Source organism: Fusarium keratoplasticum, chromosome 1 (genome assembly GCF_025433545.1).
Source record: "Fusarium keratoplasticum isolate Fu6.1 chromosome 1, whole genome shotgun sequence".
Lineage (NCBI taxonomy): Eukaryota > Fungi > Ascomycota > Sordariomycetes > Hypocreales > Nectriaceae > Fusarium > Fusarium keratoplasticum.
This window is the reverse complement of record NC_070529.1, coordinates 4,975,067-5,000,274: the sequence shown is the minus strand read 5'-3', so window position 1 is coordinate 5,000,274 and position 25,208 is coordinate 4,975,067. Positions and strand designations below refer to the sequence as shown.

Genomic DNA, 25,208 nt, shown 5'->3' with positions numbered 1-25,208 from the left:
CCGTTCCGAGCCTGCCCTGTCTGACCGGTGCCATATAAGGGAAAATTTTAGTATCCTTTCGTAAATTCGTGTCTTTGTACAATGATCCCTCGGGGCGTTTGTTGCCTCGGAGACCATGACTCGTTGATAGGCCGATTAATCAATCGTCATTCGGCTGGGCGCTTGGGGCTTGACGTCCTGCATGTTGATCGAGTTGATGTCGGGCTTCTCCTCAACCTTGCGCTTTCGAGACAGGGACTGAAGGTGTGGCTTGAGGCCCTTTCCAAAGTTGCACATGCATACAATGGCGTTGGCGATTGTGAGAAGGATAAGGAGAATAGTGATGACGGCGAAAGCGGTAAGTGATCGGCGGACAGCCTCGTAGGCTTCCTTGTGTCCGGGCTGGTAAATTCGGACCAGCTTGAAGAGGAAGTAGCTGAGACCACCAAGATAGAGAATGATGACACACACCATGCCAGGCTTGTTCTCCTTGCGGGTGAAGTAGGCGGCGGCGAGTAGAATGGCGATGGTGATGGGAATGGTGACAATAGTCAAAGCAAATTCGGGATCGTTCTTCTCTGCGACAACGACGACAAACTGAACGATGAAACCGAGGAAGAAGAAAAAATCGAACTTGAGCAGAGCAATGTAGATCTGGGTCACGTTAGACATCGAACTTCAAGATGTGATGCTTTGAGGCGTCAAGAGAACGTACCTGGTAGTGGAGGAAGCGCTTCTTCATGCGGTAATCAGCGCCAATGTTCTTGAGAATGTCCCAAGCATACTCCTGGTAGATCTTCCAGGAAATGAAGATCATGCCAACGGTCGCCAAGGCGATAATGGCGGGGATGGCAACCAGGTAAGGCTTGACATCGTCCCAGAGGTCAGCGGCAGTGACACCCTTCTCGAGAGCATTGTGCGCCCCAAGGATGTCGAAAGCCTCCTTAATCTGGTCAACCTGAATGGCAGTGTAGACCATGAGAGCCAGGTTGGAGAAGCAGACCCCGATAACCTGGATAGTGTTCTTCTGGCGGAGGGCATCCCAAACGACAACGAGAGTGTAGAGGAAGCCGAAAATGAAGAGGGTTAGGAAAGTAGGAATAGTCTTGTACTGAGACTGGACCTTGGGCAGGTTGATGTGAGGGCCGAGATTGAACTGGAACTTGCCAAAGACGTAGCTGCAAGTAAGCGTCAGTGACGAGGCTCTGGGAAGCTGACACGTGAGGGGTTGTGAGCAAGACTTACGCCTCAAAGCAGATACACAGAACAGCCTGGAGAAGAGAAACTGTCATGAAGCAGGCGGGCCATCGGCTTGTGAGGAAGCCCGTCTTGCCGTTCAGTGTACTCGTGGCTGGAACAGATGGAGAGAAGCCTTCTCGATAGGCGTAGCCTTGGTTCACTGCGGGATCGACGCCGGAGGTGTCGGCAAAGTTGGGCTGAGTGAAGGCGGCGGGTTGAGGAATAGGCTGAGGAGCAGGCTCTCCGTCGCTGTAGGGCTGGTTGTAATGACCTCCATAGCCATAGCCGTGCTCAGGGCCAAGGAGCGACCTGCGAGACTCTAGTCGGGTAGCCACGGTGTGCATATGTTCGACTCCAACCGGGAGTCACGGGAATCAAGTCGAAAAGAAGATGACGATGATCGTCAAGGTTGTTCGATTGTCGATGGACGACGATGCTGATGGATGAAGAAAACTCGAGGACGCGTGGATTCGGTCGGGCGGTCGTGGGTCAGGGTCTGTGATGGAAGCTCACGCGGGCGCCGACGCGGGGAGGAGCGGTTGATAAATAAAGCCCCTTCCTGGGCAATAATTAAACAAGAAAAAGGCAAGGTCGCGAGACGGTAGAGGTTGAGAAACGAGAGACGGCGACGCAATTGCGAGGTTTTTGTTGTTGCTGATGAGTCGATTTGTCGACGCAAACGGCCAGGGGAGGATGGATGGGATGAGATTTGAGATTGATGGGGGAGAAATGAGAAGAAGAGGCGAGAGGCGTTAGAAATGTCAGAGAGCAAGGTCCAGTTCGAGGCCGCTGAAACAGGCCAGGCCTGGCCAAGTTAAAAGAGAGCGCGCCCAGGATCAGTGGGTGGGAAGCCCAGAAATGGAGTGGATGGGCGGACAGGGGTGGCAGGGCAAGGGGTGGCAGGGGTCCAGGCGTTTTTTTTCCTGGGGGGACGGGACTCGGCGTTGGTGCAGCCAGTGTCTGCTAGTTAGCCAGTCCAGTGGGTTTGGGCCGCTAAATTCGCAAGCCCCAGTGGATTCCTACTTTCGATGGACTGGGTGCCGAGTGCAATCTGTCTCAGACTTGTTGATATTTCTCGGTCGGCTGAGGATGCACTGTTTTCGTATCTCGCACCGTGACCGGCAAGTGAATGAGAGAGTAGGAGACTGCTCGGTGAACACTACTGGGGCCGTCTCGGCATTTATGACGCAGCCGGCCAGCATGCTCATGTCCTGACCTGAGTCCTAGCTTAGACACGCCGAACAGAACCGACCCGGTAGCAAGGCGTTGGGCTGACTGACGGGGACGGCACCGTAGGCGCGGGATGCTGCGTCTCTAGCCTCCAGACTTGGCGGAGAGCTACTAATCACTGTGTGTGTGCATGATCAGCCTTGGAGGGATCCCATCCCATGAGAGACCAGAGCATGGCATGGGAACTGCCGGCCGCGATGGGCGGTGCCATCTAGAGCTACTGTACTTGCATTAGGTCGTGCTAGACGCCTTGTAGGACAACTTAATTAATGACAACCTTGCATATCGTCATTCGAGTCCCCGTTGCCGGGCTTCGAGATTGCAGAGGGCTGTGGCGATCGCCCACGAGAATGCCCAGTCCTGGGGAGCAATCCTGAGGCAGTGCAAGTGGTGCGGTCAATCTGTTAGTGCATCCGACCCCAGGAGAGCGTCCCCGGCATGCAGATGGGTGTGGAGTGCCAGCCTGACATGATCTCACTAACAGCGGCTACAAAGCACGGGGCTTGGGTGCAATGTCCGTCGGACTCAGCCCAGTCACAGCCACCTCTCCTCAAGATGCCGTCACGCTGCCCCCCTTCAATGGGGAAGGGGTTTCATAGAGTTTCCCCTCCATCAGTGATCCATGAGGTGACAATGGATGGGCTAGCGCGAGGAGGCCTCGGTTGCTGTGCAGTGCAGTGCATACAGCAAGGTGCTAAAAACAGTAGACAAGAACCAAGCGATGGCTGGGAGTTCATCTGGTGTTGAGCGCTCCTCTGGGTTGCTTGATCATTTACCGCTTCTTTCACATGCAGCCCTATCACATTCAACCGCCAGCCACCTCATTCCAACCACGTCAACGGGGGTAGATAAAAGGTAATCGAAAGCGCAGTCAAATTGGAGAGTGTGTCGAAAGCCTGGGCAGGTGTCCGCCCACTCGTGATCTGCAGTGCAGTATTTTCATGATTGCCAGTTCACACTCGGGATTCTTCACGGACGGCATCCCCTGATTCCGTGTTGATTCCAGGGCCTGGGGTCATACAGTAATGCAGCCGCTTACTGTATCTAGGTTGCCCTGTTGGCCGAAGCTGCCCTGCTCGGGACAACTCGCGCTCGTGTCCCTAATATGAGACGTTGTAGTAATCGTCTATCGCGATCCACCCACGTATGCCAAAATAATTCTGGCCATTGGGACAGTCCCCAGTCGGATGCACGTCAGCTCGTAAATGTCCATTTACCGTCCAATGCCAATACCCGCTCCGCTCTGCTGCTGCTTCTCGTTGTTGTCGTCATCTTCAATCCCGGCCTGCCCGTCAGACTGTCACCGTCAGTGCCAGAGAGTGGATAGATGTCAGATCAGGTACTGACTGTCACTTGGGGCTTTGCAACTTGAAGCGATGGATCTTGATGCTGTGACATGTATCATTCTAGCCTTGTTTGATGCACACTTCCCCTTTCAACCGAGTGCAGGTGCGGGAGCGGCCCCGGTAGCAGAGCCTCGATTTTAGCTTTGTCCCAGTCATTCGATACCTTGCTCGATGCAGATGTTTGTCTCGCCGTTGGAATGCACCAACGCGGGATCGTGATCAACAACGGTTCAAGACGTGGCGGCGGGAGACCGGCGTTGCTGTTAGTTAACCTTGTCTTTAATTAATCGCTAGATATGGAATTGACCGTGTCTACCCTCATGTGATGCTGGTGGTATCTGGTATTTGGTAGGCGCTGTGGATGCGCGATCATACCTGCCTCCAGTGACCAACCTGCACGTTATTAAAAACCACCACTCTTCCGCAAACGCCATATATCCATCTATAAAACCCAACCTCACATTAACATCCATCAACATCAAATAATCCCAACAGAGTCAAGGCTCAAAGGAAATCGAGATCCCAGGAACCCCATCCATACCCGAGCACAGCCTCCTCGTTCACGCCCCCGGCGTTTGACTCCGTTCCATTCAACCACAGCGAATTCGTCGTGGCTTGCTGCGCCGCGGCTCCAACTTGCCCAATCTTTTCAATATCCTTCGTTTCAGCAGCATACTCGATCGCCTGGAAGCATGTCGCCTTTCCCAGGAACTGGTGCAATAGTCCCGTGAAACTCGTGATGCAAGGCCTCACCAGCTCTTCAACGCTCTCCTTGCCCGTCGCTGGGAATACTGTTTGTGTACCAAAGTACGCAGTCGCCATACTTCCGTGTCCTGTCATTACCCCCGCAAACTGCTGGATTATGCGAGCTGCCTCGTGTGCTACCGTCCATCCTTTCGGGAATGCTTCTAGGATTGTGATTAGGACAGCTACTTCGTCCCTGGCCGCGAACGGTGCCGGTCCTTGTGCTCCCCAATCGCTTGAGCCGTATGATGCCACAAAGTCGTGCATCAGCACCAGACACACGGGTAGCAACCTGCACAGTGACACCCGGTTCAGTGGTAGCTGTCGTTGCTGCAGGAGAGCAGAGTTGGCCTGGAGCTGCTTTCGAGCAAACTCGAGCAGTTCTGACCGAGGCACCGCCGCTGCGGCACTGTTGAAGTGGTTGGGGAAGTAAAGGAGAACGAGTAAGTGATAATACTGTGCGCTCAACCAGGTGACACTGCTGTGAATAGGTAGGTTGTCGGCCTCCATTGGCGACATAAGGCACCCGTTGCTGTACCAATCCTCGATCTCTGACCTCAAGCTGCTTAGCACTGCGCGTCGATCTAAAGACGAGATACCTGCAGTCTCTGCGGTTCGTTGCAGATGTACTGCGTGAAGAATCCGATACTCTAGTTGCCGAAGTTGTATGACATGCCGGCTTGTCTGCAGGTTTCGAGCATATACGGCTCTATCCGTACTCGCAAACTCCTCAACCGTGAGCCCTGGGAGCGGAACGCTGGCGTGCTCATCCGTCAATGCCACTGGGAGGCCTTGTGATGCAGCCATCATGCGATCTAGAACGAAGATGCTCCAGTATAGTCGATGCCTGAGTTCCGTCTCGGCCGGTGTACGAGGTTGGTCGTCTGGCCTCGTCAACCCAATGACCATAGCCTGACGAGCAGCGATGCCGACGATAAAGTATGCGGAGGTCGCTGTGGGGTCAAAAAGGGAGTATAGTCCCAAGAGAACGAGGATCTGTACCGACTCGACGCCCTCATTGCAAAGACACTCCTGGATGATGTCTGGATAGACTACATCAAATCGCTTGGCCGTGTCGCTCGGTATCTGTCCTGCCCGTACTAGAGATGTACATCCGATGGCCATGACAAGATACAGCAACGTCATGGGAGGATCTTGGTCCGCAGGAGAAGCATCTCCTAGGGACTCGAGGTCACGACGTATCTTGACCTGATCCACAAAAGGATACGCTCGGTTAACATGGCGAAAGAAGGCATCCACGAAGCGACTTGGCGCAATATCGGGAGGAAGGGCTTGTCGAGCGATTAAGCGCCGTCTGGTGACAGAGCCGTCACTCGAGGCTTGGTAGGAGAGATGGCTGCTCGTGGTTCTCACGGTGCCCGGGTCTCTGTCCTCTATCCGCACGTCACTGCTCTGCTGCCCGGTCATGGGGTGGTCACGCCCACGGATCAACGGGAGAGGTCCGGTGGTATCCAACGGAGGGGTCGCCGGACCCGGAACCCTTGAAAGGGGTGACGATGCTGCGCCCGAGGTTGCGGGAGGCCCCACGCCGTTCCGTTGCCCACCGCTGAGCACGGGGCCTAGATCGACTCCAGTTTCGATGGTATCTATCCCACCCTGCTGACCTGGCGGGAGCAGGTTCTCGTCGATGTAGCGACTAAGCCATTGCACACGCGAGCGAAGCTGGTGGGCCTGCGCCTCCGCGTTGGCAATAGGGCTAGTGTAAGAGCATCTCTGACCGGCGCTGGCGCAGAGTGAGCACACGGGATAGGTGCGACTGCACTTCTTCTTGAAACTGCGACAGCGATCACAGGCCGGAGCTATGGGTCTCCCTCCCGAGCCCCGACCCGTTGGTGGAGGCTGTCTCGGCTGCTGCTGCTGCTGTCCATCCTGTCGGCGAAGTTGCGCATCTCGCTGGGGTGCCTCCTGCAGCCGCTTATCAGGAGACACTGGAGGTGAAGCGGACCGGGCCCGACCGGCATCTCTCGGGGATGGAGACACCCTGCGGAGGCGGAAGCGGTGGATCGAAGCCTTCATATCAGATGCCATTTCGGGAAACCGGGGCTCTTGCGAGCGTCATGCCTTGGAATCAACTGGCCCTGGTGAGGCAAAAGGGAGCCGACTGAGTTGTCAGTGAATGGATTGCCATACAGATGGACGACGGCAGATGCAGTGAAGCTGGAACCTGCCAACATTCAGGAGAGTACCCAAGAGGAGAAAAAAGACAAGCATCTCATTTGACGACGGTTCCTGTTCGACACGGAGCCGCATGCGCCATCCTGACCGTTGTTGACGAAGGTGGACCGAATTGCGTGCTTGCACGAGGTGATAGCCCTGGGATCAAGAGGGGACGTTATCAGACTTTGAGCCGCTACGACACTAATGGCAGTTGACCGAGCCACGAACCCGTTAGCTTTGTCAATGGTGAGGATTCATGCATATGGGAATACGACAAGGTCAGAGATATGAGATTTGTTTCTGGAGGAATATCCAGATCTAAAACATCAACCAGGACCGGAGAAGCTGGGGCAGGCGGGCAAGCTCCGATGCCCGGAGTCGGCGTCGCGCGGAGCCCGACACGGGATTGCCATAATTGGAAATCGGGCCCAATTGGGCAATCAGGCCATCCGTGATGGAGGATGGAGGATGGAGCGGACCGGCTCCAAGTCACAACTACAGGGTCCCATGAGGCTATTTTGCGGGATCCATCGGCGGCGTGGATTTCAGATGGTCAAATGAGACCACGCGGGTGCTTGACGTGAAGTTTGACGGTTGAGTTCCAAGATATTTATTAGGAAGCCTTACGGCCGAAGCACGCCTTCAGCCGTTCTACGGTCCTACCTGCTTATTCATTCCATCACACATATTCAACATATTACGGCATATCCTTTGCGTCTGCTTGGTGTAACCTTCAGAAGAATATTTAAGGAACTTGGCATTAAATCGACTTCCAATGCCTCTGGCAGAGAAACTTCAGGTTCGCCGCATTGCCATCATTGGCGCCGGCCCAAGTGGTCTTGCAGCGGCCAAGTACGTCTCGCTGATGCCAATTGCGACTTATGAGAGTTAACAACGAGTATTCAGATACCTACTCGCAGAGAGGAAATTCTCCAAGGTTCACATCTTTGAACAACGTGCTACTCCAGGTGGTGTCTGGAACTACACACCCCTCGCCCGAGAGAATGGCTTCTCTGTTCCGAGAACGCAGCCCAGCAGCCTCCCCGACCAAGCTCTTTGGCCCAAGGACGGCGGTCAAGTCGAGTTCATGTCGCCCATCTACGACTTGCTCGAGACCAACATCCCCCACTCGCTCATGAACTACACCGACAAGGAGTTTCCCCAGGGCTCATCGCTGTTTCCCCGACACAGTGCTGTGTTGCAGTATCTCAAGGAGTATGCCGAGGATATTACTCCACACATCTCGTATCAGTCCCAGGTTTTGAGTATCGAGAAGCCAGGGACGGATCGATCTAAGCCGTGGCAGGTTGAGGTGCTTGATTTGAAGGCGAACAAGGCGACCAAGGATGAGTTTGACGCTGTTGTGGTGGCCAGTGGTCATTACAATGACCCCTTCATCCCGGATATTCCTGGACTTGTCGAGTTTGACAAGGCGTATCCGGGTGCCATTTCACATTCCAAGTTCTACCGTCGACCTAATGATTATAAGGACAAGGTAGGCAATATCGTGCACAATTTTCGCAACCCACGCTTACTGATCTTGTTATAGAAAGTCATCGTTGTGGGCAACTCGGCGTCTGGTGTCGATGTGAGCGCCCAGCTCTCTGCAGTCGCCAAGCACCCGATCTTTATCTCTGAAAAGGAGAAGCCCACAGTGACACCCCCAGCCAAGGAGTCATGGGCCGCCAACGTGCCCCAGATCGTCGAGTTCCTCCCCTCGAAGCGCGGTGTCCGCTTCGCCAACGACCAGGTAGAGACAGACATTGACGCCGTCATCTTCTGCACGGGCTTTCACTACTCGTATCCTTTCCTCAAGTCGTTGGAGCCTTCCGTCGTCGTTCCCGATGGAGGCTATGCGGCGCATCTGTGGGAGCAGATCCTCTACACGGCTGACCCAACCCTTGCGTTCCTCAGCGTTCCCCAACGTGTGGTACCTTTCCCTATCGCCGAGGCGCAGAGCGCTGTGGCTGCGCGTATCTGGTCTGGACGACTCAATGCGCCTACAACGGCAGAAATGGAGGCATGGATAGAAAGTGAGCACGAAAAGAAGGGCTCCGGCAAGGCGATTCACCTTATGCACTCTCCAGAGGACGTAGACTACATCAACCGTCTATACGAGCTGAGCAAGACGGCCCCCAAGGCCCCTGAGCTGGGACTCGAGAACGACGGAGAGGGCAAGAGGCCTCCCTACTGGGGACTGGACAAGCGCTGGGTGAGGGAGAGGGTGCCCAAGATCAAGCTCGCGAGTCGGGCTGTGGGGGAGAAGAGGCACGAGATCAAGAAGCTCGAGGATCTCGGGTTTGATTACGAGGAGTGGAAGAGGACGCTCGAGGAGGGGGAGAAGCTGCTTTGAGCAATAGACTAGACTGAGCAGCTAGACTTGTTATGCTTATGAAAGACCATGGTAATTTAGAACCCGGCGGGGCTTTGAATGAATGATGGCTCTTCCAGTTTTTCAAGGGAGCGACATCTCAGCCTGGCTCTTTAGTAGATTCATGTCTTATACCACAGTTAGAAGAGACTTTACTTCTATCACTATGATTTAGGAATTTTTTCCCCTTCTAATCGCAGGACTGTGATTAGATAGCGAAAAGAATAGACACCGATGAGCATCTGGTGACTATACCCTAACGGTACCTATGGGTATCAGATAGCCAAGTTGTCCGATACCTAGGTTAGGTGGTTTACCCTCCTATCTTATCACATGATGGCTTGACTGTGTGTAAAACTGTATCTCTCTGGCTGGGTTACCTTGGTCTGCCCTTTGGGTATGCTATGAGGTTAAACAACTTGAATCTTTACGCTATGAGAATTGAGCTTCACAAGAGGAAATTGAACGAAATGAATAACTTTTAATTACATTACAATCCAAATGCTACGCTTGAGACGTGAATAATAGGACATATATACCAACAATGCAATCCAACTCTACATGGGTTGAGCCTATGTGAGAGCATGTTAAACGCCCGGTTAGTTGTCAGTCGCTTTTTCGTTGTCGTTTTTCTTGTCCTTCCTCCCCTTAAGCGACATGAGACCTGTCTTGTGTTCCTGATGCTCCTTGCTGAGGTTCACCTGCTTGATCATCATGCTGATGATCAGAGCCAGACCAGCAAAGCAGGTATAGACAATGTACATTGTCTGCAGACTCTTCCAGTAGGCTGTCTTGGCCACCCGGCCTTCGTGGCCGCCCATCTCGCCCACGACCTGCACGTTGCCCGCCGCGTTGGAGCCCGACAGCAAATTCGCCAGGTCGGGGCCCAGCTCCCGCTCGAGCTTGGGGTACTGCCTCTCCATCTCGTTGTTGAAGATGACGCCGCCGATGACGACCGACACCGAGGTACCGAGCTGACGGATCAGTGAAAAGGTCGAGGTGGCGGCGGCAATGTCTCGCGGCTCGATGTTTGTCTGCAGCGCGATCAGGGGCGCCTGGAAGTTGGGGCCAATGCCAATGCCCGCGACGATCTGGAAGATGATGATCTTGACCCAGTTGGCGCGCGGCTCAAGATTGATGAGCAGGCCAAAGCCCAGGACAGTCACGAACATGCCCGAGACAATGACTATCTTGTAGCGACCCGTCTTCTTGATGATGATGCCGGCCGCGGCCGAGACGAACGACAGGGAGAGCACAAAGGGTAGCAGATAAACGCCAGAAAGCAGAGACGATGCACCGAGCACGCCTTGAAAGTATAGCGGGAGCCAGTAGCTGCCAGACATGAAGACAAAGGCATGAGTAAAGGCCAGCCCAAAGGCCGCGTTGCTGTTTTGCTTGTGGAAGAGATAGGGAGGCATAATGGGGAACTTGGCAACCTTCCACTCATAGACGAGAAAGATGCCAGACGTCACGACGCCAAAAATGAGGAGGCAGATGATGGTAGCCGAGTCCCAGGGGAAACTGACACCACCGAGCTCGATTCCTAGCAACCACATGATTGTGCCGCCAATCATGAGCAAACTACCCGGCCAGTCGAGAGCCAAGAGTCCTTCCTTCATCGGTGTGCGGGGGTTGTGCAGCTTGAGGACAAAGATCAGGATGACAATGGCAACGGCCGACAGGGGCAGGTTGATATAGAAGCACCAGCGCCAATTGACCTGGCTGGTGAAGACGCCGCCGAGGATGGGACCGACAGCAGAGGCCAGTGCCCACACCATACCCAAGATGCCAAAGTACATGCCTCGGTTCCTTATGGAGAAGAGGTCGCTGATGGCGATGTTGGGGAGTACCACCAGGCCACCTCCGCCAACGCCTTGGATGGCACGCGAGGCGATGAGCATGGCCATACCATTGCTCACGGCGCATAGGAGAGATCCGATCCAGAAGGTGACGGCCGCCACGAGGATGATGGGCTTCCTCCCAAATATGTCGGACAGTTTCGTCCAGGTTGGGAGAAAGGAAGCATTTCCGAGCAGATAGGCGCTTCCTATCCAGATATAGCCCTGACTAGACTTGAATTCGTTGGATATCGTAGGAACAGCAGTTGTGATGATGGTGACATCCAAGGCCGCGAGGAAGAGCGCCAGCCCGAGCGCAAACATGATCAGGAAGGTTTGGAGCTTGGTCCGCCCAGCCTCGGGGGCAGGAGCAGCCGCCGGGGCATTTCCTGGATCTGCAACTGCAACTGCATTGGCAGGAGAAGAAGGAGCAGCCCCGTCTCGCTCAATGTCGTCGAGCGTAGTCTCAGAACTGATCCTCTGGTTTGGATTTGTCGTCGAGGCCGCCATTGTCAAGGCAGTTGACAAGACTGACGAGACTGAAGAAGCGGAAATTCCGTAAATGAATTGAATTGAGGATTGCCAATGTAGTTGCAATAGACCTTGTTCGGAAGGCGCCGTAGACCGCGTCGAGGATTGGATTGCTAATCAACAATGCAGTGCACTCCGCTATTTGGTTGTCTTGTCGCCGGAGTGTTTTTGAGGAATTAGCTGTCGTACTTATATCTGCTGCATCGTCGACAACGCAACCTCTTCACCTTTTTCACCTTGTCCAATTCAGCAACCCGGTCGGCATTGTTTGGTGCTCGAGAGTCGAGGGGGTAGGAAAAGCAGAGACTTCGGCATGCTCTCTTCTCCGAGGACCGGGGGTCAACTCCCTAATACGGCTACCCGGCTCACAGGGCGCAATGGAGTCGTCGTCAAGTGCCATTTCGTTTCGTTAGGTAATTCGGCGAATGAAGCTTGGCCTGGGGCCTCTTGGAGGGTGGAGCAATAGTTCCTTGAAGCGTCAACCAGACTGAGATTCAGCCGAGGAGGGTGTGGAGTCTGCACCCTTAGTCACTTATTGCCGGTTCGTAATTCCGATCCTTCGTCGCGGGGACGACGCCCAAGATCTCTCGGAATCACCCTAGGTTCCGTCTTATGTTGGTCTGGTACAGTACTGTAATTGGTCTTGGTCTCTTCAGCGTCATCCCCGTCGTCGAGACTCGCGTCGCGTCATGATTCATAGTCATACACTGGCTCCTATCGCCGAGCTTGCGACGAGATGCTCATCCAGTTGCCGCGTAGATCTGGTTAACATGGACAGGGATGAGTCACCTCGCCGATGAGACGCTGGCTCTGTCGAGGTTTGTCGACATGGTAACCTGGCCGCTCAGGCAGTTGAGATGGTACTTGGTCAGCCACCACGAGTGCCCGAAAAGTCCCCATGAACGTTTTTGAAAGTTAGATGAATGTTGAACTCGGACCTCATTAACTCCGCAACCCTCTCCCACACCATGGAAGCATGCCTGACAGGAGCTGGATCCATGGATCTTCCCATGTCTCAACCACCCACATGGCAGGCCTCAGCGAACACCTTCTCAGCCTCTGCGTTATGTCTCAACTGACATGTCGGACAATGCAAGCCACGCGCATCTCTTCGCCAACCGAAAATCACAATCCCACTGACCGGTTCTCCTTTTGGGGAGCGTCGCATGAGCTTCATACCTTAAAAGTCCGCAGCTTCAGTGTGCGGTAGTAATACATCCATGTTCAGTAAGTGTGACAATTGTACATGCCCAACGCCAATCCCAACCTCAAGATACCAGCGCCATTTTCCCTTGCTCGCTGAGCGTTGAGAATATTTCTCTTCTACGCGACCATCGTCTCATGGACCTGGCCACTACTCCAATTAGAAAATCTTGGTGATACTCTCTCTGGAGATGACACTGTTCTGTCGCTCGTCACGTTTGACACGGAAGAAACTGTCGCAGAAATCGCTGCATCTCATATGCCGCAAAAACTCCTCGTCGTGTGTGATAACGATGAGCTGGAAGTTGCTCTGGGCCTGGCGAGCTTTGATGATCATGTGCAGACTCTCTGCCAGACTCTTGATGTTGTCGCGGTCCAGGTTGGTCGTAGGCTCATCGAGCGCGATGAGACCACAGTTGACACCGAACGACTCGGCCAACGCCAGACGGATGATGATGGATGCGAGAACCTTTTGACCAGCCGAGCATCGGCCACGCATGTCCATTTCGGTATCTTGCTTGACCATGCAAAGTCGGTAGTTGTAGTTGCGCTTGCCTGTGCTTGACTCGTTGTCTGAACGAATCAGAATTGTGTCGATGTCGGTACCTTGGTATGTGCTCTGCCACAACTCGCCTGCGATGCGGTTCACTTCAGACATCTTCATCGAGTGGAACTGCATGACCGCCTTGTCAACGGCCGAACTGCACTGCGCAAGATCTTCAATCGCAGCCCTGGTAGTCTCCACGCGAATGTGTGACTCGCGGTACTTTCTCTTGGCATCCTTGTAGTCCATCTCCCATTCCTGAAGCAGTCTTCCGAGCTCCTCGTCCTTGGTCTTCATGGCTCCCATGACAGAGCCGCGCTCCGCAAGAAGGCGGTTGTAGTGGTCCTCGTGCGCACGAGCCTCAGCCTGGAGACGTTCATAGTCTTCGTCTGCGTTGCGGTCTTCGAGCTCAGATATCTCCCCGCGGATGACTTCAACTGTGCGAAGATTCTTGCGGTAGTTGAGGTTATCCCTGATGTTCTTCTTCTTTCGGTCTCCGTTATCAATGTCTTGCTTCAGCTTGTTTGTACGGACTGTGAGGTCTGTCACCTCCTTTTCAGTGTTCGCAATCGTCTTTTCAAGCGTGGCAATGGCACGCTGATTGGATGCAAGATTGGAGGGGCCACCTCGGTCGATGTAGTCTTGGATGTCCGTGTCCATCATCTTCATCTCGCTGACGGAATTGGCAACGTTGTCACGGGCATCGGCAATGACTTGCTCCTTCGATCGACCACGGCGAAGTACATCGTCCCGGGCGGACCTTGCCTCGTTGATGCTAGGTTCAATGCTCTCCAATTCCTCATCGGCGCGTTGAATCACCTCTCGCTGGTGAGAGAGCTCCTCCTTCAAAGCCTGGATCTGGTTTTGCAAATCCTTCTTCTTGTCCAGTTGCCCAGCTGCGCGGCTGATCTTGTTTCTCAGTTCACTCTTCTCGAGCTCAAGCGCGCTCAGCTGATCTTTCATGCGCTGACGGTCAGTGGTCAACTTGGAGATGCGGTTCTTCAGGCTTCTCATCTGCTCAGACACGCCAGCCTGAAGCTCGTGGATCTCGTCAGGGCTTCGAGTTGCACCGCCCGACATCTGCTGAGACATGATGCGATCAACCTGAGTCTCTGACTCTCCAATATCCTTGACAGTCTGAGTAATGTTCATGACAGTCTTGGACATGTCTTCCAAGTCTTTCTGCTTCTCTTCCTCGGCTGACACGACCGATGCTTGCTCTTCGAGTTGTCTCTCCAGAGTGTCAAACTCGGCCTCTACGGCCTTGCATTCGTCGCGAAGGGGCGGGAGCTCAGCTGACAACCGTTCATAGGTGTCGTAAGCTGATCGTACCGACCGCAACTTTTCAAGGCTCGCCACTGTTTCCTTGAGGTCCTTTTCAGTGTCGACTTTGCCCTTGGGGTCGAGATTCTTCTCAATCTTCTTGCTCAAACGCTCCAAGCTTGCGGCTTGGTTGTCATCAAAGTGACGCTCGCAGAGCAAGCACTTTCGTTTCGAGTCAAGCATGCGCTTGCACTTGTTGTAGTAATCCACAAGAGCGTCAAAGAGACTCAGGTCATTCCTCAGCTCTTCCACCTGCTGCTCTACTGTCTCAACCTCCTCAGTGTAGTCCTCGACAATCGCATTGTCTCGAACCGTCTGGAGAGCATCGACGACCTGTTGCTGACAGGTCGTGGCCTCCTTTGACTTCCTGTCAAGAGATTCCTTCGCCGTTCTCATTCTGAACTCCACTTTCTGTTGCTTCTGGCGTGTCTGGTCGCGACGCTTCTGAGCGTCCATTACAACCCTGTTCTGATCCTTGACAACCGACTGGAATTTGGTATCAAGCGATTCTGGCTCCCAATCGCTACCAATGATCTTATCCAGCTTTGCCTTCCAGGTGCTTGTCAGAGTATCAAGCTTGCGTTTGCGATCAGCAAGTTCCTTTTTCCTGTAGTCGAGTTGAGCTCTCTCTGAGGCGAGACGAGTACACTCGACCAGCTCTCTGCCCAGCTTGTCGCTTTCATTCTCGAGTTGATGAAGCTTGTCATTTTCGCTCGATAGTTGATTATCCCAGTCTGCGTTCTCAAAGGCCTTCTGAGATGTCTGGAACCTGCTGTCGAGGTCTTGCATCTGCCCATCCAGGATAGCCTTGGCACCCTCATCCACATCAATCAGACCCGACTCGTTGTGGAGCACGGCTGTGCGTTTCTCGATGGTAGTCATCCGCTGTTTAGCAGATACACGATCCTGCGTTCGGGCGGCCTTGCGACCCTCCAGCTCAGTAATGACACCAGTAGCTCGATCCAGCTCAACTGAGTTTTCCTTTTGGAGGCGTTCCAAATCTCGCTTCTTCTCATTGAGGAGCTTCTGAAGTCGGTCATTGAAAGACTTCACTTGGTGATCGGACAAATCACCATCAAATCCAGAGAAGCCATATGTCTGGGCAGTTTCCTGGATCATTTCCATGCGGGTCTTGATTTGGCGCTCATACTTGTCCTTGTCGGACTGATGCTTTCCTTGCTCAGAGAGTTTGGTGGACAGGTCTTTCCGTGAACGCGCCAGCTCGTTTTGCAACTCGTTGTACTGGGTTTTGTTTTGGTCAGCTTCTTCTTGGAGATGCTGCATGCGGTCTTCATAGTGGGCAAGGTCGCTTTCCAGCCGAGAGTCATCCTCTGGAAGTTCATCTATCGTAGCCTTCAGCTCCTTGACGGCCTCTTCACGGTACTCGAGTTGCTCGCGCTTTGTGTTGAGGTTTTGAACGATTGCAAGATGGCTGTTGGCTGTCTCTCGGATTTCCCGGATTATTTCCTGGGTGTTGTCCATCTCAGTGCTGATGGACTCGCACTTGGCCCTGGCTCCCTCAATATCCTCCTGCAACGCGTTCATTCTCTTTTCGGCTCGGTCACCTCGGTCCTTGTTCACTTTGTTGTGGGCTTCGTCGTTTTGGAGTTTGCCCAATTGCTCGACCTGCTTCTTCCTGAGCACCTTAAGGTTGTCGATGGCCTTGGTGTATTTCATGGCCTCAAAAATTTCATCGAAGCGCTTCTTCAGTGCGGCAGGTTCGCTCAGCGGCCAAAGGGACTCGTCTTGGTGACAGAATATGACGGCGTCAAGGATCGCAGGTGAAACACCAAGTCGCTCGGGAATCATCTCATCCAGCTGGGCCGTACGGGTCGATGTAGTTGTTCGTTCCCCATTGTTGACCACAACGAGGGAGCAGTCAAGGGTCTTCTGTGAGCGGGTGGTTTTCTTGACAGTGAGTTGTATACTTCGGGTTGCGACATGTTGACGGTCGTTGATCGATCGGAACTGCAGCTTCACCTGGGCCATGACCTCTTTTTCACCACATAGCTGGGGACTGTTAAAGGGATGAAAGAGCTAGCATTAGGAGTGTGGCATCGCACCTTGGGATCATGGATGAAAGCGCCGCCCTTGCTGTTGGGCGGCAATTCACCGGTGGTAGCATACTTGAGACACTCGATAATGGTAGTCTTTCCGGAGCCGTTGTATCCCACGATCAGTGTCAGTGGGGTGTTGAACTGGATGGCCTCTCGGACGGCAGGGCTGAAGGAGCGCACGCCCGAGATGGAAAGCTTGTCGATCTTCGACATGCTGGGCGGCTACCGCATCGAGGGTCGGGTAAAAGCGAAGTTCGCAATGTTGGGCCGAGAGTATCTACTAGGTCCAAAGGAGTTGATTCTTTGAAAGGGTGCTGCGCATCTAAATGTGGATTAGGCAGCTGAAGTCGAATGGCATGGGTGACGCGACAGGTTGCACCCAACGCGTCGAGTATCGATGCGAGGTCACGTGCCTCGAATTTAACCGTAGTTCCAGCGGGCTTACACGGGACAAGTGTATTCTCCCATCAAAGCGTAGCCCGAGCAAATTCTCGTTCACTAATCGGATTATTCAAGGATCCATACATGCCAGGGAATCTCCGGAGCATTGCCTCTTTGCAGTAAGGCTAAAGATGCGAGGGCTCGAGGATTCCTGCTTGGCATCAGTTGAGGTCATCGATCCAGCCATTGTTTCAGTTCTCCATCATGACAAGTTCTTCAGTTTCTTGAAAGCCTCCCGGGCAGCCGGCTCGACAATTACGTCGGATTGACGTCAGAAAACCGGCCACAGAGCCCCAGGGTCCCCAGGACCCTGAGGGGCAACGACGGCACTGAGCGGGCCGTTTTTGACAGAGGGGGGAATGGTCGTGGCTTGAAATCCGGAAGGGTCCAAAAACGAGATTGAACCCTTGCACCACGAAGACCCCGATGGATGTCGATTTTCCCTCCCAGCACTGTCTTATCTTGCTAACAGAGAGGTACAGGGGCCCTGCAGCCGGTGTAGGATTTCATGAAAGAAGCAACTTTCAAGACATGTTTCCCTCAGATGGTCTCGTGAGACCAATCTAGGTTTTCTGGCCTCATCAGACCGCTCTCTCGATGACCTCAGTTCTCGCCGATGCCACGATCTTGAACCGCGCAAATGGATCCTCTAAGGCGGCCCCGCGGTGATCCCCCTGAAAGTTAAGCTACGCGTCCATCCTGACGGAAGCGCAAAATCGACGCTTCACGCCTCAGTGCATTTGAGCCTCGAATGAGACGTCGCACAAATTGAGGTAGGCTTGCTGGATAGTGTGGGAGCGGGCCGCGCTACTGCCCGCTGGACCCTTACGATGGAACCCACTAAGGGCGTGCAGGATGCAGACAAAGGCTAAGCTGTTGCTGTCTAGGCCAGTAAGATCAACAAGACGTCGTCACTAGGACCGGACGCCCGCTTTTCCCGGGGCATTTCCTCCGGACTGGGAGAGCAGCATTGGCCAGCATGTGGATTGAGCCGTCAAGGCATTGGAAAAGGCCAGTGAGAATTGCCCAGCCAAGCAAAGCACCGACCAGCTTGGGCTCCAGCCTGGGCACAAGAAGGTGTGGTGCTATGATTGCGCAGCATCTGGCAATGACGTTTAATGCCATTTTCCCATGTGTAAAAGACGGGAATTCTCTAAAAGTGCCATGTTTGACCGAGCCCACAACGATCTGCTTGTCATCAGGCCTAGCCAGTCAACAAGGGAAATCAAGGTCTGCTCACTGACATCTTGCGTCTTGATTCCGGACCTTCTACTTGACTCGGAAAGCGGGCCTTTGTCGTTGTCTCTGGGACGCTACCTGTCTACTTGTCTACCTACCTTGGTATTCTCCCAGATTGTTTCTAGAGGCGATTTTCCTCTTCATCTCATTACCTACCTACCTTCCCTGCCTGCTTAGGTATTCGTACCTTCCTTCCACCTCCCGCCTACCTATCCATCCATGATTATCCGGACCCCGTGCAACGTCCTGGCTTTCATTTCATAACCCCTCCTCCCTCGTGTTCCGTCTGTCTCTCATATTACTTACTCTACATCCATGCTCAGCTCTCAAATCTCGCCCAGGCATCTTCTCGGGCTTTCTTTGTCTTCTCCCAGCTTTGGTACTGGTTTGATGCAATTTACCCTTTCTGCCTGAGCAGGGGAAAAAAAAAAGAAACTGGTCATCTTTTTTCGTTCCACTTCATTCTCAGTCTGGGATCGTCTCTCCTCCTTCATTTTCAATCTTTCTCTTTCATATCGTCTGAGACTAGAAGTCGTGATAGCGATCTCAGTTTTTGGCTGGATAGTGTTCTTCTCTCAAGCTTCCATACATCCATCCCTTCCACCCATGCTCTTCGCGTCATTGCTGTGTCATCACATACTAGACTCCGACTCCCCGTTGTCGCTATCTCACTGCCGCTGACCCCAGTGCTGCAGCGGCCACAGACGCCCCCGAGGCCGCTGAAACTACCCTTACTGGGGCTTCGCCAATGCAATTTACGGAAATGGATGCTCGATCGCCACACGAGCACGCCGCAACCATGTCCCACGGACCACCTCCACCTCCCCCTCCACCTCTCGGCGTCCCCCCTCAAAATACCTTCAACTTCTTTGGCTTCAACCTCGACATCGGTTCTCTCCCCGACATGACGGGTGGTCAGGTTATTCACCACTCCCCTGCGAGGCCGAGGTCGAGGCTGTGGCCACTCGAGGCCCCCTCTGCCAGAGCCAACGCTATTTTGGCTTGCAACCCTTACGGCTAACCCGATTCTGCAGATGGGCGCAGATGGCCAGGACAGCACCGACATCATGGCCCTCCTTGACAACAACATGCTCGGCTCCATGGGCGACGTCTCCATGGGCCTCGAAGCGGCCGACGAATCGAACATGACGGGCTCATTCGGTGGCCCAAATGCGCAAACGTCGACTGAAGAGTCTGTCGCGAGATCCGAAAATCAATTCAACACAGCTGCGAACAACGTCCCTGGCGCGGGGCCACTCCCTGCTGGCGCCTTTGCCCAGATGAACCTTGCAGGCGCCAGCACTCTGACCGAGTTCACCAAGCGAAGGAATTGGCCCGCCAAGGTCGTGGAGGAGCTCAGAGACTTTTTGCAAATCCTCGATGCGAACGGTCGCATCAAATACGCGTCACCCAGTATTCTCAATGTGACAGGGTACAGTGTGGAGGAGATCCAGGACATCTTCCTCAAAGACCTGATCCACCCAGATGATCGGGGCGTCTTCGTGGCCGAACTCAATGAGTCGATTGCATCAGGAAACCCGCTGCGCCTGTTCTACCGTTTCAAGAAGAAGGATGGGGAGTTTGCCATTTTTGAGACTGTCGGCCATGCTCATATCGCGGGCTCCAAGTTTGCGCCCAACCCCAACAACCAGTCACCCTTCTGCCAAGCTGTCTTCATGATGGCTCGCCCGTATCCGACAAAGAATGCTGGGCTTCTCGACTCGTTCCTCGAGCACAAGATCGAAAACGAGCGACTAAAGCGTCGCATTGCCGAACTTCGTCGCGAAGAGGAAGCCGAAAATGACGAAGCGCAGAAGCAGTGGATGCAGAGTCAAGAAGGTCGCTCAGATGTGACGCCTTCGGAAGGAACTGGGGTGTCATCCAACTTTTTCCGCCCGAGCACTGATCGAGGTCTCACAGATGCGGACCGGGCCGCGCTTAACAAGTCTCTAACGCGAGAAAACCTCGAGGGCGCAGCCGGCAGCCGACCAGACTCGCTCAATGACAAGATGGCACGATATGAAGGGGCATCACATACCGAGACGATCGAGATGCTGACGGGCTTACGGTACATCGAGGGTGAACGGAGCCGAGGAATCACAACTGGCAACGCCAGCCCGACCCTGATTAAGGGAGACGCAGGCATCGCAATCCCCATGGAACGGGACCCGCGGACAGGCGACAAGAAGAAGAAGCTCAAGACTTCGGAAGAATATGTGTGCACGGACTGCGGTAAGTTGTTTCTTGAAATGAGGCCTATGCTTCGGGCAGGACAGGCACTGACTGAATGGTAACAGGAACCCTGGATTCACCCGAGTGGAGAAAGGGACCGAGTGGACCAAAGACGCTGTGCAACGCCTGTGGTCTGCGATGGGCCAAGAAGGAGAAGAAGAGGAACAGCAGTGTCAACCACCACCACGCACCAGGACCGACGATAGATCACTCGATGGCTTGAGACGACGGCGAAAGCTCTTGACGATGTACGAGTATACAAGTACGATTTGAGCGTTTGGCAAAAGGTAGCCGTGGCTGGTCGGTGTCGGCAGAGACGATACAGTGTCTCTGACGAGAAGGAGTTGGGATGACTTTTCTATTTGCATTTACAAGGCGAAAGCGGGATACACGAGACGCTCACGGCCGGTTGTTATGTTGATTTTCATATGATATACGGATCTTGATGATTATCTTGATTTTTTGAGAGTGTAACATGGACATTTAGGGGTGTATGGAGCAACTGACAGATACGGCGCAAGCTCCAGAGGTGCCGACGCAAACAATGTGGCACACGTTGGGACCCATTGAATGGGTGATGGGGTATTACGAGGGCGATTTGGGATGACTTAAACAAATTAGACAGTTGACACTGATTTGATGCTGTTGTCTGAGGTGATCTGTGTATCACGGAGAGGAGGCCCTGTTGACTGAGTCTTGTTCAGCTAGATGGATGTACGGAGGCCTCGGTTACAGCTCCAGCAGCAGCAGAGCAGCGGAGCGATGCTGCAGTAGTTGGAGCAATGCCAGCTGAAAACAAGCTCCAGCTAACAACAGACGCCGACGCCATATCCTCGGTGATTGGACAGTGAGGTCATGGCAGCTTGTCGAACTCCCCATAATAAGGCAGCTCTCCACAGCTCTTGATCCACGTCACGGCACAGCCGTCCACAGGGGAGCACAGAAGGGTGAGGAGAGGCTGCGCGTCGCCAGTGAGGGAGCGAATGAGCAGGGTCAGCTCCAGTGACTGAATGGCCATCGTCTGTTAGTGGACAGACGCTGTGTGTAAGGCATGTACGTATGTACCTGAGACGCGGAGGGTGCCATATTTCAAGCGCCCCTCTTCCATCTCTCCATTTCCCCTCCATCTCTCCATTTCCCCTCCATCATCGACTTTATCAATCTCGTTCTACAGCACATACGGACCCATCATCAAAGAGTATCCAAGCAAGTCAAGCCGAAATCATGGACAAGCTCGTCAGCGCCGCCAAGGACTTCCTTGATGACGACAAGGACAAGCGTCAGGGTGCGTCTACCTCTCTCCCATGGCTTTTACCCCGCCATGGTCCTTTCCATGATGCCCCTCATTCCACTCGACTAAGAGCCGAGCTGGACGGAGCCATCATGAAGATCATGACGACATGGCTATTTCCCATCTTAATACCAACCTCAATAAAACACGAGAGATACTAACCTTGGCTCTTCCGTTTAGACCAGTCCCAGCAGCAGCAGTACGGCGGCGGACAACAGTACGGACAGCAGCAACAGTATGGCCAGGAGCAGTATGGTCAGCAACAGCAGTACCCTCCCCCCGGTGGCGTCCGTCAGTCCAACCCATGAACCAAACATCAAACAAGGTCCATCTAACACGCTGGAACAGAGTCACACGGCGGTGGCAGCGGCATCTCAAGCTTCTTTGGCAACCTCGACTTCGACCACGCCAAGGAGGAGGCTAACAAGAACGCCGGCTCCTCGGGCGACAAGGACCTGTTCTCCAACATCCTAGGCTCTCTCGGGCAGAAGCAGAACAAGCTCGCCAACGAAGACCTCGATGAGGAGGGTGAGTACTACCCCTGGTTCCTTGTAGAGGTTACATGGCTCATTGCTTGTCATCACTAGACGCCATCAAGAAGCACAAGAAGACGTATGAGGATTCTGAGGACGAGGAGGACGACAAGAGCATGGGCACTGCGGCTGCCATGCAGGCCTTGAAGCTGTTCAACAAGGGCGAGACCAAGAGCAGCAGCAGCAGCCAGAGTGCTTTCCTTGGCCTTGCCATGGCCGAGGCCAGCAAGGTTGGTTACTATTGACCCTGATGAACCTCAGTTGCTGACCCTTGAACCCCAGCTATTCGATGACAAGGCCGCCAAGGGCAAGGTCTCATCCGACGCCAGCAAGGAGAGCGTCGTCCAGCAGGCCGGTGAGGTCGCTCTGAAGATGTACCTCAAGAACCAGGGCGAGCAGCAGGGCGGCCTCCTGGGAATGGCCTCCAAGTTTATGAACAAATAAGCGGTCACTTCAGACAGGCAGAGACACTGCGTAAGAGTCCAGATCTGACACAATTTACGAGATGACGACACAACGCAAATATCTGCATGGAAATGAAACGAAATGAGATGAAATATTGAACATTATCGCTTGCACCGCTAATCACACGTGAAATCCTGACACGATCAGATGCGCTCTAAGCATCTGCCTTGTTCAGGTTCATGACATCTACCCACTCGTTTGGGCGACGGCGACTCGTCTCAGTTGCATGGTGCAGATAATCTTCGGCTTCTGCGGCCCAGGCCAGCAACTGTTCCTCGCTGCCCCATTCTCCTGTCGCCAGCAAACCAACCGGCAACTTACCCTCGCCTTGATCAGGATCAAGGTATCCCACCGGTGCTGACAGAGAAGGCGTGCCCGTCATGTTGGCCAGGAAGATGTAGCTCATACTGTGGATGGTCTTGTCACCATCAATCATGCCATACTTTTCATCGCCGGGCGTGATTGGCCACCCGTTCATGGGCGACACGGGAGTCATGATGAGCAGGCCTGGGTGCTTCTGGAAGAGGAATGCCAGGTGTCTCATGATGAGCTCACGGAGAGCGTTGAGCTTGAGCAGGTCGCCCGCAGGTGTCTTGGCTCCGATGGACATGAGGACCTTGTTAACGGGGCCGACTAGGGTGAGCCAATCAGCCGGGTTGACAGCGCGGCGGCGGGCGTCAGCGGCCATCTCTGCAATGCAGATGGCGCTGTGCGCGAGCTGGGCCTCGGGGAGATAGGGGATGGAAATGTCGACGATCTCGTAGCCGCACTTGTTGGCAAAGTAATCGACAGCTCGCTCGCACACATCCTTGACACGCTGGTCTGCCTGACCCCACCAGTCGCGGCAGATGCCCATGACTTTGTTAGATCCCGGAGCTGGCGGGATGGATAGGCCGAAGCGGCTCTGAGTGGCGCAGTCTGGGTTGGGCTGGGACATGACGCGGTAGGCGATGGTGAGATCCGAGACAGTGGCGGCGAGGGGGCCAGTGACACACATGGTGTTGTTCATGTAGACTGTGCGCTGATGCGAAGGCTTGAGGCCGTAGACTCCGTTAAAGGCCGCTGGGACACGGATGCTGCCTCCAGCGTCGGTGCCAACGGCAATTGGGACGATGCCGAGGGAGATGGAAGAGGCAGCGCCGGAAGAAGAACCACCGGGGTAGTAGGACTTGTTGTGCCAGTTGATTGGAGTTCCTTGGGCGACCTAAGCATGTCAGCTTTGATATCTGATGTAAGATGTAAAAAGCTTACATTGCATCCGTTGGTATCTGCCAGGCCGTTAGCTATCATGGAACGCAGAAACAAAGAGTGGGAGAAACTCACCTGAGCCAAGCTCATGCATACAATTCTTGCCAATGACCACGGCACCAGCCTCTTGAAGCATCTTGACAGGCCAGAGAGATTCTTCCTTCTCCTTAAAATAGGGAAGACCTGGGTGATGCTTCATGCCGTTGTTGTTGGAATATCCCTTGACAGCAGTGTCATCCTTGACACCAATAGGCACGCCGTCGAGGATGCTCAGCGGCTTGCCGGCAGCATACCGTTCCGTCGACGCCTTGGCGGCTTCAAGAACGAGATGGTCCTTGCCGGGAGACTCGACCCAGGCGTCGGAATACTTGCCGGATGGCTTGGTGATGAGGGGCAGAAGGGCCTCGGCAACTTGGAGGGGCGTCACCTGGCCGGACTTGAACAATTCGTGATACTCGGCGACGGTGTAGTAGCGAGCCGGTGAGTCGGTGTACTTGGCCTTGAGAAGGTCTGGTTCAAACTCGAGCATGGGCTTGGTATCTCCCAAGGGAGTGACGGTTGGCTGAGGGAGGGAGTCAGTCTCGAGGTCCTGTCTACGAGGCATAGAAGAGCAAGATATACATGAAACCTAAAAGGCATCTCATCGAGATCAGGAATGTCCTTGATGGTGCCGAATCTAGCATTGTCCCAAAAGTGCTGCTGGAGGAATCCGACTCTCGAGATGCTGGGTAGAGGATCAGTGGGTTTGAAAGAGTGAGATTGATGGAATGGTTGGAATCTCACATGCCAGCGCCAATTGCGAGGGGTAGGCCTCGAAATACGGGATTGTTATCGACTCTGCGGTGGTATTTCACGTCAGGGCCCTCGACGGGCTTGGGATAGTCGGCGAAGTCGGATGGAGGCGCCATGATGAGCTGTGGTGTTCTGATGAGCTAGCTGTTGGTTCTTTGTATCTGATGAGATTACAGGTGACACATGGAAAGGACAGTTCTCAAGAGGGAGACGGCACCAAAAGGGAATCTCAGAGGAGTAAGCAAGACAAAAAGAAGTGAGTTACAGGTTAGAGGAGGTGGTATGGATGTCAAGATAAAGAAAAAAAAAGTTACATGAGGAGCTGACAAGGAGCTCATGCGGAAGCTTCGCAAACCATGGGCGCAAGCTCCGAACGCCAAAGGC

At 53.9% G+C, this 25,208-nt stretch overlaps 8 protein-coding genes across 8 annotated transcripts; 3 read left to right on the top strand and 5 right to left on the bottom strand.

Moving 5' to 3' along the window:
- Positions 1–135: 135 nt before the first annotated feature.
- Positions 136–1,562, bottom strand: NCS57_00148200 (uncharacterized protein; the record flags this gene model as incomplete). The annotated part of the gene is made up of 3 exons (XM_053051545.1): positions 136–633; positions 695–1,157; positions 1,225–1,562. The coding sequence occupies 3 exons, from the start codon at positions 1,560–1,562 to the stop codon at positions 136–138; spliced, it is 1,299 nt and encodes a 432-aa protein (XP_052920060.1).
- A 2,736-nt stretch (positions 1,563–4,298) lies between these two features.
- Positions 4,299–6,587, bottom strand: NCS57_00148100 (Zn(2)-C6 fungal-type domain-containing protein; the record flags this gene model as incomplete). The annotated part of the gene is made up of 1 exon (XM_053051544.1): positions 4,299–6,587. The coding sequence occupies one exon, from the start codon at positions 6,585–6,587 to the stop codon at positions 4,299–4,301; it is 2,289 nt and encodes a 762-aa protein (XP_052920059.1).
- A 904-nt stretch (positions 6,588–7,491) lies between these two features.
- NCS57_00148000 (uncharacterized protein) lies at positions 7,492–9,069 on the top strand (the record flags this gene model as incomplete). The annotated part of the gene is made up of 3 exons (XM_053051543.1): positions 7,492–7,568; positions 7,623–8,211; positions 8,266–9,069. 3 exons carry the CDS (start codon positions 7,492–7,494, stop codon positions 9,067–9,069), a joined length of 1,470 nt encoding a protein of 489 aa, XP_052920058.1.
- Positions 9,070–9,686: 617 nt separating this feature from the next.
- NCS57_00147900 (MFS domain-containing protein) lies at positions 9,687–11,435 on the bottom strand (the record flags this gene model as incomplete). Its single annotated transcript, XM_053051542.1, has 1 exon — positions 9,687–11,435. The coding sequence occupies one exon, from the start codon at positions 11,433–11,435 to the stop codon at positions 9,687–9,689; it is 1,749 nt and encodes a 582-aa protein (XP_052920057.1).
- A 1,384-nt stretch (positions 11,436–12,819) lies between these two features.
- NCS57_00147800 (AAA-23 domain-containing protein) lies at positions 12,820–16,796 on the bottom strand (the record flags this gene model as incomplete). Its single annotated transcript, XM_053051541.1, has 2 exons — positions 12,820–16,536; positions 16,590–16,796. 2 exons carry the CDS (start codon positions 16,794–16,796, stop codon positions 12,820–12,822), a joined length of 3,924 nt encoding a protein of 1,307 aa, XP_052920056.1.
- Positions 16,797–19,011: 2,215 nt separating this feature from the next.
- NCS57_00147700 (uncharacterized protein) lies at positions 19,012–20,718 on the top strand (the record flags this gene model as incomplete). Its single annotated transcript, XM_053051540.1, has 3 exons — positions 19,012–19,182; positions 19,298–20,495; positions 20,561–20,718. The coding sequence occupies 3 exons, from the start codon at positions 19,012–19,014 to the stop codon at positions 20,716–20,718; spliced, it is 1,527 nt and encodes a 508-aa protein (XP_052920055.1).
- Positions 20,719–21,719: 1,001 nt separating this feature from the next.
- Positions 21,720–22,763, top strand: NCS57_00147600 (uncharacterized protein; the record flags this gene model as incomplete). The annotated part of the gene is made up of 5 exons (XM_053051539.1): positions 21,720–21,780; positions 21,967–22,077; positions 22,135–22,314; positions 22,374–22,549; positions 22,602–22,763. 5 exons carry the CDS (start codon positions 21,720–21,722, stop codon positions 22,761–22,763), a joined length of 690 nt encoding a protein of 229 aa, XP_052920054.1.
- Positions 22,764–22,938: 175 nt separating this feature from the next.
- Positions 22,939–24,940, bottom strand: NCS57_00147500 (Amidase; the record flags this gene model as incomplete). Its single annotated transcript, XM_053051538.1, has 5 exons — positions 22,939–23,988; positions 24,036–24,052; positions 24,108–24,594; positions 24,654–24,756; positions 24,816–24,940. The coding sequence occupies 5 exons, from the start codon at positions 24,938–24,940 to the stop codon at positions 22,939–22,941; spliced, it is 1,782 nt and encodes a 593-aa protein (XP_052920053.1).
- Positions 24,941–25,208: the final 268 nt, after the last annotated feature.